The sequence below is a fragment of the Aythya marila genome (genome assembly GCF_965140915.1).
Source record: "Aythya marila genome assembly, chromosome: 10".
NCBI classification, from domain to species: domain Eukaryota; kingdom Metazoa; phylum Chordata; class Aves; order Anseriformes; family Anatidae; genus Aythya; species Aythya marila.
In genome coordinates, this window is record NC_139051.1 from 12611296 (window position 1) to 12627075 (window position 15780).

A 15780-nucleotide genomic window follows, 5' to 3' on the forward strand; every position below is an offset into this window, starting at 1 on the left:
GAAAGACTGAAGTACACAATGTTAGCACAAATTTGCAATATTTTTTCTGACTACAAGATATGGCTCTAATGATATCTTTGTTGAAACACGTTGACCAAAAGGTATTACTAACAAATCTCGTGTCTTTCAGCTACTTTTCACTACCAGGCCCTCTGTGAACAAAACAAAAAACATCCCAAATTTTATTGCAGATCTGCTTTCCTACTAAGGAAGCATCAGAGCATGATTGTGGTATTTGAGTTTCTGAAAGATTTAAGAGGGAAGGAGTATTTAAACTATCTGAAAATTGTATTTTACTTATTTTTATTCTTCCTAGTAGTAATGCCAGATGAAGTACCTGTTCTGTATGTGCAGTCTGTGGAATAGAGATAAAAGCTAGCACATGCTATTGGACTTAGAAGACCTTTATTCTGTTCTAGAGTAGAACAGCTCTCTTTGCAGTGTTCCAACCTAAATACCTGGGAGAAGACGGTAGCTTGAGGAGTTCTGATTCATTTATTTTAGGCAATGCTTTGTTTCTCTTGATTGTTTAAAAACAATTGCTGTTTCTATTACTCCAGACATAACCTGAAGACTTAACATCTGTGTCCAGTTAAAAAGCAGAGTTTTCCTACAAAAAGGTGATCCAAGTTGTGCTGATTGGCCATGTATAATGCTATATATATATCTGATGATAATTCTGATGATGAAATCCCTACTCAGCAAGCTATTCAGGAAAGCTTACAAGATATGCATAAAAATGAAACAAGTGCCAGTGCAACAGAGGATGAAAGGGATGAAAGGTAATGAGTTATTACTTCTGTTTTTTGTGTTTTATTGGCATTGTTATGTGCCTGGCCTTGTGTCATGGATACTGGAAACCACTTGTTCCGAGTTCTCCCTGGAAAAGTAAACGTGTTTCCTCAAAAATATGGAATGTATGAAGCTGTCAGGTGATGTTTCATCTAGTATCTTGATGAGTACAAGGCTTCACTAAAGTAGATTAGGATGTGATACAAAAAATAGGTTGGTGTGGTCTTTGGGTGCAAACCTAATATTTCTAGTTGCACAGGCAGACCAACAAAAATGCATTTAAATGTGTTAAAGTCTAACAAAATCTACGTAACTCAAAGAAATATAACGTGTTCTAGTCTTGAGTATGTTAAGTTAAGGTATAATTATATCCTGAACTTCTCATTAATTATAGCACTTTATTTTTATTGTGTTTATGCAGTTTCCAGTTTGTTGCCAGTAAAGAACGTGGAATGATAATTGCAGCAATTCGGACAGTTAAGTACAAATACACTGCACTAAGCCTATGCCCTAGGAATCACTTTGGTACTGCATTGTTGAGCAATGCCTGCATTTTATGTGTTTGATCAGCTAATTTAAGTGCGGTTTTTCATGTAAACAACCCCTAGATTAAAAATTGCTTTCTAAAAATTTTTTTTTTATTCTTGATACACAGGGATAAATAGCACTCAGTATATTAGTTGCATTAATTTTGTTTTATGATAAGTAATCAAATATGCGTCTGTCTCAAAATATCACAGGCCAAGAAGAGGTCCTGAAGAAGCTGGTGAGCCATAGTTCTGCTTTTGAGGAGGCAGATCAGCAAGGCTGGCTTCCTGTGCATGAAGCTGCATCACAGCTAAATATGAACATCCTTGAAATAACATTCAAAGGTATGGAGTCCTCCTGGTTTTCCACTAAAAAGTATTACAAAGCCAGGTCTGTTGAAGGATTCGGCTTCAGACGTGTTCTGCTTTTCTGTATTTCAGCCTCCTGTGCTGCTACGTGGGAACAGACCACACTAAAAGGGGAAACACCTCTCTTGGTGGCAGTAAGAAATTGTTTTGTAGAAAATGTCCGCTTTCTCCTGTTCAATGGCTGCAATCCCAATGTTAAGAATGAAGAGGGAGATTCTCCTTTAGTTGTAGGTGAATATCTTGTTTGGGGGGAAGAAATGAGGGAACTAAGTGAGATTATACTTACATGTTTTAGGTTGCAGTTTGCTTTCTTTGACTTGTGTAGCATCTAAAATATTTTGCTGTAAGGAGCAAGAAATGTTAATTTCAGTACTTAATGTGTTTGATTGTTTTTCTTAGAAGATCTAAGGCTTTAAATGAGCTTACAGAGCCTACATTCCAAGTTAGGAACTGTCTCTACAAGGTTTTTAGCATTATTTATTAATTATTGTCCTTATTGGTCTATTGGAGTGTGGGAAGCACAGAGCTAGGAGAGGCTAGAAGTATTTCCCCAATGTCTGAGCTAGTGCAAGGAGCTCCAGGTGACCTATTTTCTATCTCTCAGTCTACCCATTTAGAAAAGATGCAGAATATTCCTAGATACTTTAAAGTGCACTTTACTAAAGTGCATCATCTCCCAAGAAGGGGATGTATGAGATTTACCTAAAGCAGCCATGCAGGTTACAGATAATGGAATATCACGGGTTACAGTGTGCTGTCAATGCTGTTTCAGGTAGCTATGGCACACTATTCAGTCCTGCACAGCCAGGAAGATCAAAGAGAGGAAGGCGTTGCCTATTAATTCCATTTTCTGGAACCAATGCAAATCACTCTTAAAAGATCCTTGCTGTCTTGACAGCTGAGGCTTATTAAGATGAGAAGGTATATGGCAGAGTCATTGTAAACTTTTTTGCATTATGGTAACTGCCTGTGAAATCTAACTATAGCAGGCTGGCTTCTGACTGCAGTAAGCCCATATAAATGATCTCCATCTAGTGGCAGGAAACCTTGCATTCTATTACAAGAGCAAACACAACAGATGAGTAGAGAGAGGAAAAGAGATTACTGTAAAATTATTCCTTTGTGTAGTTTTTTATCCTGGAAATGAAGAACAAACGTGGTGAAAAATTAAACCTTTCAGTGTAGCTTGGCATTTCTTGCAGTATAAATAGTGACATTGCTTCTTGTATAAATAGCAGTGTGGGAACTGTTTGAGCATTCCTGGGCTGCCACCTAACAGAAGCCATAGCCAACAGTGTGGGCTAATAGTCTGGCTAATGGCTTTTTTTTTTTTTTTTTTTTTTTTTTTTTTTTAAATCTTACAGCAATTAAATACAATTCGTATGAGATTGCCACCTTGTTGATAAATTCTGGCGCAAAAGTAAATTTGCAGTGTGTCCACAAGAGGACTGCTTTGCATGAAGCAGCCAGACTAGGCAGAAAGGATCTGGTGAAGCTTCTGCTTCGTTCTGGAGCAGATCCTGACCCTCGCAGCGGATATGGGCTCACACCTCTTGCACTGGCTGCACAAGCTGGACACACAGAAATCATGGAACTCTTATTGCAAAAAGGTGAGACCTGATTATACAGGATGTTATGGGAAATGAAGGCTCAGGGCAGAGGAATCTTGACAGTGTCATAAATATCTGAGGGGAGGTTGTAAAAAAGACAAACCCAGCTTCTTCTCTGTGGTGCCCATTAAGAACAGGAGGCAATGGACAACTGAAACCTAGGAAATGCTTGGAAATCCTTAAAGCTAAGCACGGACCTGGACAATCTGGTGTAGTTGACACTGCTTGAGCACAGGGTTGGACTGGACAGTCTCCAGAGGTCTTTTCCAACCTCAGCTGATCAGTGGACCTGTTTTAAAATGCAGTAGATTCATTTACTAACATAGGCTCACTGTTGTTCCAGTGAGTAGAAATTGTAAGCTACACGTTACATGAAATGTTTAAAGTCCAAATGGAACAAAGTGAATCCGCTTTCACTTACAGAAGTGAAAGGAAATAAAAGGTTTGTTATGTTATTGATTATACAGTCTGTGATGATAACAGAAAAAAATATACAATATATATTTTGAGAGATTACTTTTCTACATCTAAAATAGTTATCATAGTTACACATATTTTATTGGTCTTTGCAAAGCTCTGTGATTGGATTATAACCAGTCATTGTAAGACATGCCTTTAGAGTTAACAGCAAAAGTAACTTTCATTACTAAAGCAAATACAATGCTATCTGTGCCCCAAGGATTGTTGTGATTTAGTTAACGTCTAATAGAGACTACACTTTTTGTAATATTCAAGCCATCCATTAGTGTTTTAGTGCGTAGTTGTAATTTTTATTTAATATGCAATATTGTTTTCTTAGGTAGACAGCTAACCTGAGGGAAAGCCTGACAGACTTTTGTGGTGGGAATTTATATGTGATGCTCAGCAGCACTGGACTAGATTGTATGACCTGTTTTGATACTGGATTCTCTTACATTTCCTGTTATATCTGTTAGGTCTTTGTAAAGGAGAGCAGAAATTCATTGTGTGTAAGCCAAAAAACAATTATTTTTATGAATAAGAACTAAGCCTCTTGCTTGCCTAGTGCTCTCCTATCAAATCTTATTGTGTTATAGAGTTCAAAGTAATTTGGACCTTCCTGTTTCCAGATTACATAATCACTTTTAAAATCAAGGATTCAACATAGAAACTTAGGACATAATGGTTTTATGTGGTGAAGAATAGAATTCACAATATCTTGTCACTGGAGGAGAAGGGTTGGAGATCCTAATTACTGCTGAAAATTTACAATGAATACTGTGAAAATCCTCGATGCTTCTTTTCAGGTGCTGATGTTCTTTCACAGGCAATGGACTGTTCTTCTGTATTATTTGAAGCAGCAGGAGGAGGAAATCCCGATTCCCTGAGCCTTTTGCTAGAATATGGGGCTGATGCCAATGTACCAAAACACTCAGGTCATTTGCCAATCCACAGAGCTGCATATAGAGGACACTTTCTGTAAGTTAATATACTCAAAAACCAACTAAAAATGACATCAAAAATATCAGTTTTGGTAATTCTGCCATATTTGAAGCAGGTGGTGAATCTGTAGTTTTGTAGAAAAAAATTCTAGCCATATTACTCTCAACATTCACAGAAAGCTTTTATTTGAGATGGAACAACTATTCTTCTAGCAAGGACCGGGGCTGTCCATGAGTAATAGTATACAATTTTGTGAGAAGCTGGTGTAAAGTCATAGTATCCATTGCTGGCTAACTATTAAATTCTTAGCAACTAAAGTTAATGCAGAGGTACAGCATGCCATGGTACTGATTTCTTAATTAAGACATTGAATACAGTCGGGATAAATTTTGAAGCCCAGGAACACAAAGATTGAGGTAGGTGAACCAGTGTGCTTCAGATTCCAAGATTCTCTCTCTTTTTTGATCTTCTTCAGTGCCTTAAAGAGTTTAGTTCCAGTTACTAATTTTGATGCCATTAAAGAAAGTGGAATAAGTCCGATTCACTCAGCAGCAGCAGGAGCTCATCCTCAGTGCCTTGAGTTTCTTCTCAAATCTGGGTTTGATGCCAATTTTATGTTGGATCAAAGAATTCGCAAAGGCTATGATGACCGCCGGAAATCAGCGTTATACTTTGCTGTTTCAAATGGGGATATCTGTTCAGCACAGCTGCTGCTGAATGCTGGAGCCTTGCCAAACCAAGATCCCATCAACTGTCTGCAAATAGCCTTGAGAATGGGCAACTATGAGTTGATGAATCTACTGCTTCGGCATGGGGCTAATGTCAATTACTTCTGCAGAGTGAATACAACACATTTCCCATCAGCTCTACAGTATGCTCTGAAAGATGAAGTCATGTTGAGAATGCTGATGAACTATGGCTATGATGTGCACCGTTGCTTTGACTGCCCTCGAGGAAACGCTTCCCATTCGCAGTACGTGACTGATGGATGGACTTCTACTGTTATCAAAGACACAATGGTAAGTGTATAACGTGGCTTCATATGTTGGTGTTTTACTGCCAGTATCCTTCATACAACTATGTGAAAACGTACTTAAGAATGTGATCTGTCTGAAAAGGAAATGTTGGAACAGTAAGGCAGTTTACACACAAAGGTTTTAAAATTAGATAGTTTACTGTCATGGATGTTGCCTCATGGCAACATCTATCATAAACAATGTTATAGAACTGTGAAAATACAGCTAATGATATGCTGTTGATAAGTACAGAATTTGCTCTCCAGGGCGGTATTGTCCATGCTGTGAAAGCAGGGACTTGCAGGCTGGCTGGCTGGGTTGTCTTGTATCACGTCACTAATAATGGAAGCCTGTTGTAGGAACCCCCTTAATCTGGCATGATAAACACTGAGCAAAAATTAACAAACCTGGATTGACCTAAACAGGTTCTTAGAGACACCCATCAGAGTTACTGTATTTTTTTGTAAAGTCAATTTGAATGTAATAAATCTTTATTTAACCTGAAGATCATAAAATCATAGAATACCCTGAGCTGAAAGGGACCCACAAGGGTCCATCGAATCCAGCTCCTGGGTCCCTAAAGCACCACCAAAAAATCAGGCCATGTGTCTGAGAGCATTGTCACTTCTTGAACGCTTGGGGCCATGCCCTGGGGATCTTGTTCCAGTGCCCAACCACCCTTTTCCTGCTATTCAACCTGAATCCATCCCCTGTTGTGATTAGACTCTTCCCTCAGGTCCTATCTCTGGTCACCAGAGAGAAGAGATCAGCGCCTGCCCCTCTGCTCCCGAGATAAAAGGGTGCATCATATACCAGGCTGGCAGATTCCCTCTTCAGCATGTAGGGACACAGGTCTCCTCCAGCACCAGCACTGTCCATAAGTTTAAATTCCCAACTGAGGGTTTGGCATTTCTCTTAGGGAATGGTAGCACTTCTGTTTAATCACTTAGTTACAAAATATGCAGCTGTTTAAATTCATTTTTGGATCTAGTACAGAATAAGTCTCTCAGATTTTCAGACTGTACTAGTGAGGCTTAACACAAGCTGTGACAACTTCTAAAGCTCCTCTAACAGACTGAACACTTGCTCTTCCTAGCATTCTGCTTAAGTTAAACAATTGTTCTTGTCCTGCAAAGGGGGAAGTCATTTACAGGAATATTGAATGTTTTCTTATTAAACATTTTTTTCCCCTCAGTTCTGTGAAGTGATAACCTTGTCGTGGCTGAAGCATCTTTCTGGGAAAGTGGTGAGAGTAATGTTAGATTATGTCGACCACGTTAACATCTGCTGGAAGCTAGAAGCAGTTCTCAAAGAACAGGAACTCTGGGCAGACATCAATTCAATTTTAAGTAAGTATCTGATATTTAGATGTGAAATAACACACAAGTTGTTCTGGGATTGGGACCTTTGTTGCTGGAATTATTTTTATTTATTCTTGACCCTTGTTAGGCCAAAAACTATGTTTTTGACAATAAGATATCTCTGCAACAAACTCAGTCTGTGTAGCATTTAAATTAAGTCTCTTTCAGAAGTCTGACAGACTGCACAGTTCATGTGGAGTACTGGGGAACTTCAATTACAAGGTAGACAACACAATCCTCTTCAAGGGGAGAAAAGCTCTTACCCCCATCTCAAAGTGATGGAATAACTAATAAATTACTGTCTTTAACTGAGCGATTGGAATTCCAGTCTAGATTAACTCTGTCTTTTTCATTTGTACACAGATTAAAAAGCAGTAAGTCAAAATTCTACTTTTAGTAGCTTCTTCATGTTGGCAGAGAACATTGAGCAACTATTCAGCTATTTAGGGTTAAAGTACGTTTACCTGACTTAGACTACGTGTACTCCATTACCATACATTTAGCTAACTTGGCAGAAACACAGCCTGTTGCTTTAGCTGACAATGCTTGTAAATATATCTGAGAGAGGTAAAAAGGCTAGATCCTGACAGATCCAGTCATCATCACATTGATTTTATCCATCAATTCACAGAAAGAACATATGGCAAAATCTGGAGCAAAGTTTTTGAAAGATGTAGACAAATAACTGCACAGAAATGAATAAATAATTTACCAATCTCACCTTCTTATTTCTAGCAAATCCTCGCTCTCTAAAGCACCTTTGTCGTCTGAAGATACGGGAATGCATGGGTCGGTTGCGTCTCCGTTGTCCTGTCTTCATGACCTTCCTTCCACTGCCAAACTGCCTGAAAGACTACATACTATACAAGGAGTATGATCTTTATGGACAGAAAAACTTCCTAGGAATCTCCAACCTCAACTGCGCTTAATTATTAGCTCTATAATTTGGAGGGAATGTTGAAGTGGGTAAGACTACCTTATGCATCTCTTTTTTCTTTGTGGATTTTTATCTCATACGTATATTAAGGAATATGAAGTTTCAGCATTCCCTCCCTTACCCCTGAAGAAAATGGGGACAACCTCAAACTGTAAGTATTGGTGATGCCATTCTATATGAATACAGTGAAATATAAAATATCTGAAAGTTATGGCTATACTGCTTTAAGTGCTTAGTGTGAAAATTTAAACAACTGTTAAAATCACAGGTATGGCTGTAAACCTTTCATTATTGCTAGGTTAAAGGCTGTCATAACATGTAATGCTACCTCCAACTGCAAGGTTAAACTCAGGGTTTGGTTGAAGGCCATGAAGCTAACTAAAACCAGGAAAGGACATAATTGTTTTTAAATCTTGTACCTTCCATTGTCTTGCCACAAAGTAGAGGTTTTATTTATGAAGACCTACAGCAAAGTTCTAGAAAGCAGCATAAGTAGATTCCTTTTTTCTCAGCCAGATCCCACTTCCTAAGCATTAAGCTGGGATTAACAGCTACAGATGCCTGCTTATTACAGCAGCTAGTGTGAAACAGCAGTGTTTCATCAAGGCAACAGTACTTCTGAAACAGGTTAGTTCTGCATCTCGTGACTGGATTATAGAAGGGAAATATTTCTGAACTCCTAAACATTACTGACTGTTGGATAGTAAGTTGTCTTGATATAGTTTAAAAGCTAAAATGATTAAGGAAATAAAAGACTATCAAATCCACCTTAGCTAATACAACACACTTACCAGTTCTGTGTGGCTAAGTTGCATATGACCGTTAACTTATCCTCTAGTTTAAACTTCAAGAAATATATTCCTGGCAATAGAGGGAGTGCTAGGTATTATCTGTAATGCAATAAAATGCATTTCCATAGTTTGCCCATGCTTCTTATGTGTTTTGATATTCACGACGTTACATGAAGAACGTACGTGGCTTGAAACAACTGACAGGAAGACTTGCATGGTCTACATAGTGTAATAAACTTAATATCCCTTACCCAAGGGAAAAAAAAAATCAGTAATCATTAGGCTGGAATTAGCAACATAACTTAGTCCTAAAAAAACACTGCTGACCTATGCAACATCCTTTTAAAATTGTGTACTTGAAAAAATAGTTTCTGAAATAATATCAGGTTCACATGAAGCAAACTACAGCTTCAGCTGAAAGTGCCTGGAAGTTCAGTCCATAATTAAAAAGTAACAGAAAGTATTAATCAGGAGAAATAAATTATGGGAATGGAAACCAATTGGTAATTTACTTACAATAATAGGCGGTGAATTTCTACCCCTGTAGCTTCAAGGAGAACTTGAGGTGTTTATGTTAAAAATTGTACTCTCAAAGTCAATATTAAGCATTTTGTTTTTTAATTAACAAAAATATTTTTTAATGAATTAGTTCTGTCCTACTTTAATGTCCTGATCTTTCTTGACTTGCCATTTGCTCCTGCAGCTTGCGTCACTCTCCTGGAGGCATTTTTATCTTTTTACTCATTTTATACCAGCAAAAGTCTCCTGAACAAGCAAAAAACCTGATTTCATTCACGTTATCTCATTGTTTTTGTTAAGCTCTACTCTCCTCATTAATTTCTCTTCTTTTCAGTGGTTATGGGAGAAGACTCATCCACTGCAAGTGAAATGCAATTCACTGTTTTAGAAAACTAGATTTAATGGCAATAGATGGGAAAGCCTGAGCTGAAAATGAAGTAATTCCAATCATAAATAGTAAAATCTGAAAAATTCCTTAACAGTTATGTCCCATCTTTTTCTCCTAGTTTCCTCCTCATAGTTACATGCTTAAGTCTAAGACATTAATGGTAGGGGTCAAGAAAAAATACATCAATTCTCTGTCAGCAGTACTTTCTAGTGAGATTGCTAATCTATTATCCATCTTCCCCGTGGAGCGGTGGCTATTGCAACTAATCTTACTCTGACAGCTTGGTGACTAGATTCTAGAAACTGGATACCACTAATCACATTCTTCCTGAGCTGTTTCACACTTAATTTGTCTTCAGCATGTACTGAAGGAAGACACAATAACCTTGAGCTGTGTTGCCATGTTATTTGATTGACAGAAAGCAGAAATAGTGCAAAAACCAAAGACCATAAGAGAAAGAAACACAAACTAGATCAGTTTCCAGAGAGAAACTGGCTGCCATGCAACTATCTGTAAGCTTGTACTTAGGCACAAAAAGAAAAGAAAAGATGCATTTGTTGCCTTTCTGTACTTTTTTTTTTTTTTTCAAAAGAATAAAAACAGTCTCTTACAGATGAGATGAGAATACAAGACTATAAACAAAATAAAAATGCCATTTAAGTTGTGTTTATATATAAGAATATATATATATATAAGAATATATACATATATATAAAAGCCTCAGATTTGTATGGTCCATGTATGTGACAATGTGCTGGCCAAATCTGGCCACATAGCTGATGCCATTGGGCCTGACTGGGCAACACCAATAGCAGGTACTTCTGCAACTGGCTACTGCAGGGATGAAACATGCTGGAACTGGAGCTGCTAACTACCTCAGGAAGAGAGCCTCAACTCTCTTTGTTACTCAGTCTCCCGTACCACTTCCTCTTTTAAGGCAGGAATACTGTGACCACTTCCACAGCTGCTCAGTCCCTTCTGTATGCTATGGGGCCTGTGGTGTCACAGGAGCTGCTCTAGCTCCTGTTGCAGTAGCAGCCCCAGCGCAGCAGACTTATTCCTGCAGCAGGCACTGCTCCCTTCTCTCTCCTGCGACAGGAGCCAGATGCAGTTAAGTTTCTGCATAGAACTTTCCATCTCCAGCTCAAAGAGCAGGAGGAGATTGCCATTGTTAGCCACAACTCCTGTGTGCGAGGAGAGTTAAGGATTGCGTTCCCTCTGTGCACATACAGATGTCTAGCAAAGAGGTCCTGAGCTTCCTCCCTTACTTACTTCATCAGTGCCAACGGACTCTAGCTCTGAAGGACTGGGCCATCACCAGCTGATGGGAAATATTCTGAAAATTGCTTCCATTCCTGAACACCAGAAACACCCTGCAATAAACTGTAAAACAGTCATAACTTATAATACAACTTGAAATATAAGTATTTTATTTTCTTTCTACATTTTCTGTTACTTTCAGGCCCCTATTAAAGAGGCAAGCATTTCATTGGAGTTTAGTACTTACAGTAATCAATGCAAAAATAAATATTTCTTCTTACTTCAAACAATTTTTCTCTTCTGGATCAAAAGATGAATGCACATTTAGTATTATACAAAACAAATATTACACAGGGTATGGACCATGGAGTTCAGACTTACAAGGTGTAAACAGATATTACTCTGAAAAACACATTATGGGATTTGAATCCAGGATGTAGACTAGCATAGTCTTTTACTTCTGTTTGCAAAATACAGTTCCATAAAAAGACTTTAAAAGCCTTAACTCATTTGCAGTAAACATAGTGTACTGGTAGCAAGGCATTTATAGATTCAGAAGATTTTTCAAATGATAAAATTCAAAATGTTCCTGCAACTCTAAGCATGTTGTTGTGTTTTGTTGTTGTTGTTGTTGTTTTTTATAAAAAAAAAGTGAACTCAAAGGCTTACAGCTTTTTATCACATATAGTGGGGAAAACCAAGAATGTGGCAATTGTGCTACAAGAATATATACATTATTCTTACTGTTCGATAAGGAACGTTTTATACATTCCTCACACAGCAAAGTGCAACTGCATCTTTTCAGCTCTTATATAGGTCTGACAAAGTATTTTTTTCTCTCCTGTTCAAAGAAGCCTTCCAGCATTATATTCAGCAACAACAAAAAAATCAAGACATGCAAAACAAAACAAAAATATGATCTTTCTGTTTAGAACCATTGCACATCTCACTGATGCTAATAGGGATTTTTCTTTCTAAGAACAGTTATGTGCAACAAGTCATGTAAAGCTTAGCTTATTTGGACATCCAGTTTTGTTTCCAACAATGTGTTCTGCATACTTGTGTAAAGAACAAATTTCACCATACTGTTTAAGATTAGTGAGAGTTTAAGTCTTGTTTCAAAAGCAGTCAGTTACACAGGCAGGTAAAAGGGAAAAAATATAAGAGTTTTTTCCAGACTGCAGAAATTTTTTCAAAAAACAATTTTGTAATAAACATGGTAGCATCACCATGCCTTTATCTGGCATACAAAAGAGAAATTATACTGACATGAAAGTGGAAATCACTTAATTGAGAAAGAAAAATCAAGGCGTATAAGGGTCTACACATCACAAAGTCTTTTATACAATACAACAGGCCCTCCACTTACATTTCACTTATTGTAGAACTTATACCCATGATTCCAATTTTAATTAATTAGGCAACCTTAGGTTTCAGATTCTCTCTTCTTCTTTCCATTGTCTCTTAAATCGCTGTCTTTTGACTGGCTACTGCTAAAGACTACAAACTGTCCTTCTCCCCCACTTGGGTATGATCTTCTGGAAGCAGCTATCAATCGGCTTTGCTCCTCTAACCAAACAACAACCAAAACTTATTGGACTTCTGAACTTACTTAACTCCAACCTTAATGTTACTTCTCTACCACATATAAATATTTCTAAACAAACACATTATTAAAATAAAATATTCTTATTTTCCTAAGATTTTACACTATCAAATCAAAAGATGTTTCAAAAACCCATTTCTCCTATTAAGATCGCTCCCCTTAAACCTGATTTTCTAGTGTTTTTGGCCTGTAGAATGAGGCTTAGGTCAGTACAAAGGAGGGTTTAAGGCTTTTGGTCCTAAACATGAGTCCCTCATTGAGATCCTCCAATTGGGGGCTTTGGAACCTAAAATGAGGCTTTTAACTCTAAAAATAAAGGCTCAGTGTCGTTTCCGTTATCTCCAGCAACTGGGAGCTGGCCCAAGCAGTCACAAGGTGGCGACTGCGGTCCACGTCTTCATCCTCGGCCTTACCACCACATCCCACAAACTCGGCCTTCCCTCTCGTAATTTCCTCCCCTTCTGGGATAGCAGGCGTGGGTATTTACCATGGAAGGCATCAGACCGAGACTAGGTCTTGAGTTTCAGACCATAAAGATCTCACATTACCCGATTGCATTGTCCTCCCTCAGTGAGCTTCTGTCTGAAGGGGGCTGGCTGTCCACGAGGCTGTTAATCCCACAAATGCTGTAACGAGGACGTGTCCCATAGTGTTTGTAGTGTGACAGAGGTGGAACAGCTGACCATATAATCCATCAAGGATTATATGGGTCACGGTATGGGTCTTCCACGGCTGTTTTGTGTCCCATCCCAATACACCTTGAAGATGGACACAGGGGCTCAAACAACCAACCCTGCAATACTTTGGAGGGTGTCAACCAAACCAGCTGGGATGAGACAGACACACTGTTATTGCCACTTTCCATGCAGAGACCACAGCAGAGATTTAAGCAGCCTAAGCAGACAGCTACAAGGAACCAAAAAATCACAGGTAAAGATTGATGTAGTTGAGACTTGCTGTGCATACTTCCCTCATTGCTGTTGTGAAAGGAGGCAGCTCCAGACAGCTTTGACACCCCAGAAGAGATTTGGCCTACCAAGGTGGGAAGCTCAGCTGATGACAGTGATGGTCCCATTGCTTCCATGGGTAGATATTGCTTGTGATTTTCTCTCCTTCTAATGAATTCATCCTCACATCTGTGCCAAATCCATTTGTTCATAGCCCATAGTTGTTTTCTTTTTGTTGTTGTTGTTGTTGTTTTGCTGTTTGTTTGTTTCCCTTCCACCTGCCTTTCTGATTACCTTCCTTCCTTAGGGAATTAAGAAAAATGGCAGTGGGACAAAACCTTTACCTCAGGTAAATCTCTCGCTGTCCCACTTGCAAATTTGCTCAAGCAAACTGGGAGAGATTTGGCCTGTGAAGGTTAAGTGGGGGAAGGAGAGGGGAGAAGGCTCTGTCTGTAGCAGAACTGATCTTTGCTGCTGGGTTACAACTAGACATTGAAGCAAAAGCCAGCAGAGTTTGAAGAGGAAGCTCAGCCAAAGGTCACTAGGCTGTCCTTAGAAACTCGTTATCAGAACCTTGAAAACAGGGAGGAAGGTCATATGAGCTGACTGTAGCAATAACCAGAAAAGGTTGACTGAGTTGGGGGAGCTTATCGTGCTCATTCATCTAGTTCAAATGACGAGGAAAGGGTGACAAGGGGACAGAGACTTACTGACACAGGGATACAGCTTACCCTGGAATGCCAGCAGGATACACTGTCACTTTTTGTGTGAAGGTCTCAGTGCTTTCGGTCAGTTATTCAAGAGATGTAGAGTGAAGGGAGTTCAGACAATCCTGGCAAGCTGAATCTGAGCAGAATCTCTTCAGCATCTTTCCGGTCACCTGTGAAGTTGTCCCTGACCACTTGCACTGTTTCTAGCATCTTAAGGCAAAGTAAGACCTTCAAATCTGTAGCATGAATGTAAATCAAAACCACCTTAAAAGTATTTCCTAATATAGGTGACCCCAGATGTGGAGCTGCTCCTTCTGGATACATACACCTCTTTTGTCCATGGGTTTCCCCCTTCTGTGGCATGAATAAGACCCTTCTTCTTCACATTACAGGCTAGCCCCAAACACTTTGGCTCCAGAGGCATTTGTTTTATTTAAATTTAGGTGCTTGCTAAGCAAATGGAGTCTCTCTGCTGATGTCACTGACCAAGTACATGCAGCTGCTTTCAGTCGCTGAACTTTGTTGTTTCCTACAGGGGTGAACAGAGTTCAGACTTGGCTGAACTCCCGAATGCATGAACCCAGACAGCATGGAGTTCAGCACCAGGCAAAGGTGTGCTGAGTGCACAGGAATGTAGTAGAGACCTCTGGCGCAAAGAGTTCCCTGCTCACAGGGCCATCACTGAAGAGACCCTGACGGTGCAACAGGACTGGCCAGAGTGGGTAATGCTGCACCATCCAGCACCACCTGAGTCCTCAGCATGCAGATTAACAGAGGGTAGGAGGATGTCAAGCTTTCCACAGCAGCGACTGTTGGGAGCACTGAGTTTGATCAGGTGAGCACAGATGAGCACAAGCCTGCTCCTTGCTGTAAACCTTTATGCACCAGTGGTCTTGCACCTCCAGAGGACCCAGGGATGCTGTTTGCTCTCCTTTCTGCGCACCATAGAGGGAAACAACAGTTCAACACAACCAGGGGAGACTACAGAACAAAACCAAGCATCTGTTGCATTTGCTGCCTTTATGTACTGAAATGAAAGATTCACCAGAACATCTATTAGCAGGAGGTCATGGCAACCCTGTCTCAAATGAGCATTAACTCTGTAGCAGCCTCCTAACCATCTCCCCTGCAGCTTCTTTCCCCTCTCTTAGCACTACCGTAACAACACGTGCTTGTGCTGGGATGTGTTGCTATCATCACTAAAGGGAAAGCAGGAACATTGAAGTCACAGCACTATAGAACAGTGTTTTCCCTTCCTTTGACATTCATGTTGTATTTGTACAGTGGACCCCCTTCCCTGACAACTAAGCTACAGCAATAAGAAAGCTGGCACAAGCAACAGAAAGAATTATTTTCATCTAGTTGTTGGCCAGCTTGTGATCCACTGGAGAAACATCTCAAAAGCCTTGGCTGCATTTTTTTTTTTTTTTTTAACCAAGCAAAATTCTCCCACCTCTAAACACCACAGGACTGCACAGTAATTTCTAGTCTCCCCATCACTGATTATATTTGTGCTGCTGGAGAAGTCTAAGAGCTAGTGGAAGAT

The 15780-nt window shown here is 39.4% G+C and overlaps 1 protein-coding gene across 1 annotated transcript; it reads left to right on the plus strand.

Moving 5' to 3' along the window:
* Positions 1-645: 645 nt before the first annotated feature.
* Positions 646-14856, plus strand: LOC309881972 (dynein axonemal heavy chain 12-like; the record flags this gene model as incomplete). Its single annotated transcript, XM_082768556.1, has 10 exons — positions 646-782; positions 1214-1273; positions 1531-1664; positions 1761-1919; positions 3053-3298; positions 4564-4735; positions 5175-5718; positions 6911-7064; positions 7812-8042; positions 14770-14856. The coding sequence occupies 9 exons, from the start codon at positions 646-648 to the stop codon at positions 8003-8005; spliced, it is 1800 nt and encodes a 599-aa protein (XP_082624682.1). The 3' UTR covers positions 8006-8042; positions 14770-14856.
* Positions 14857-15780: the final 924 nt, after the last annotated feature.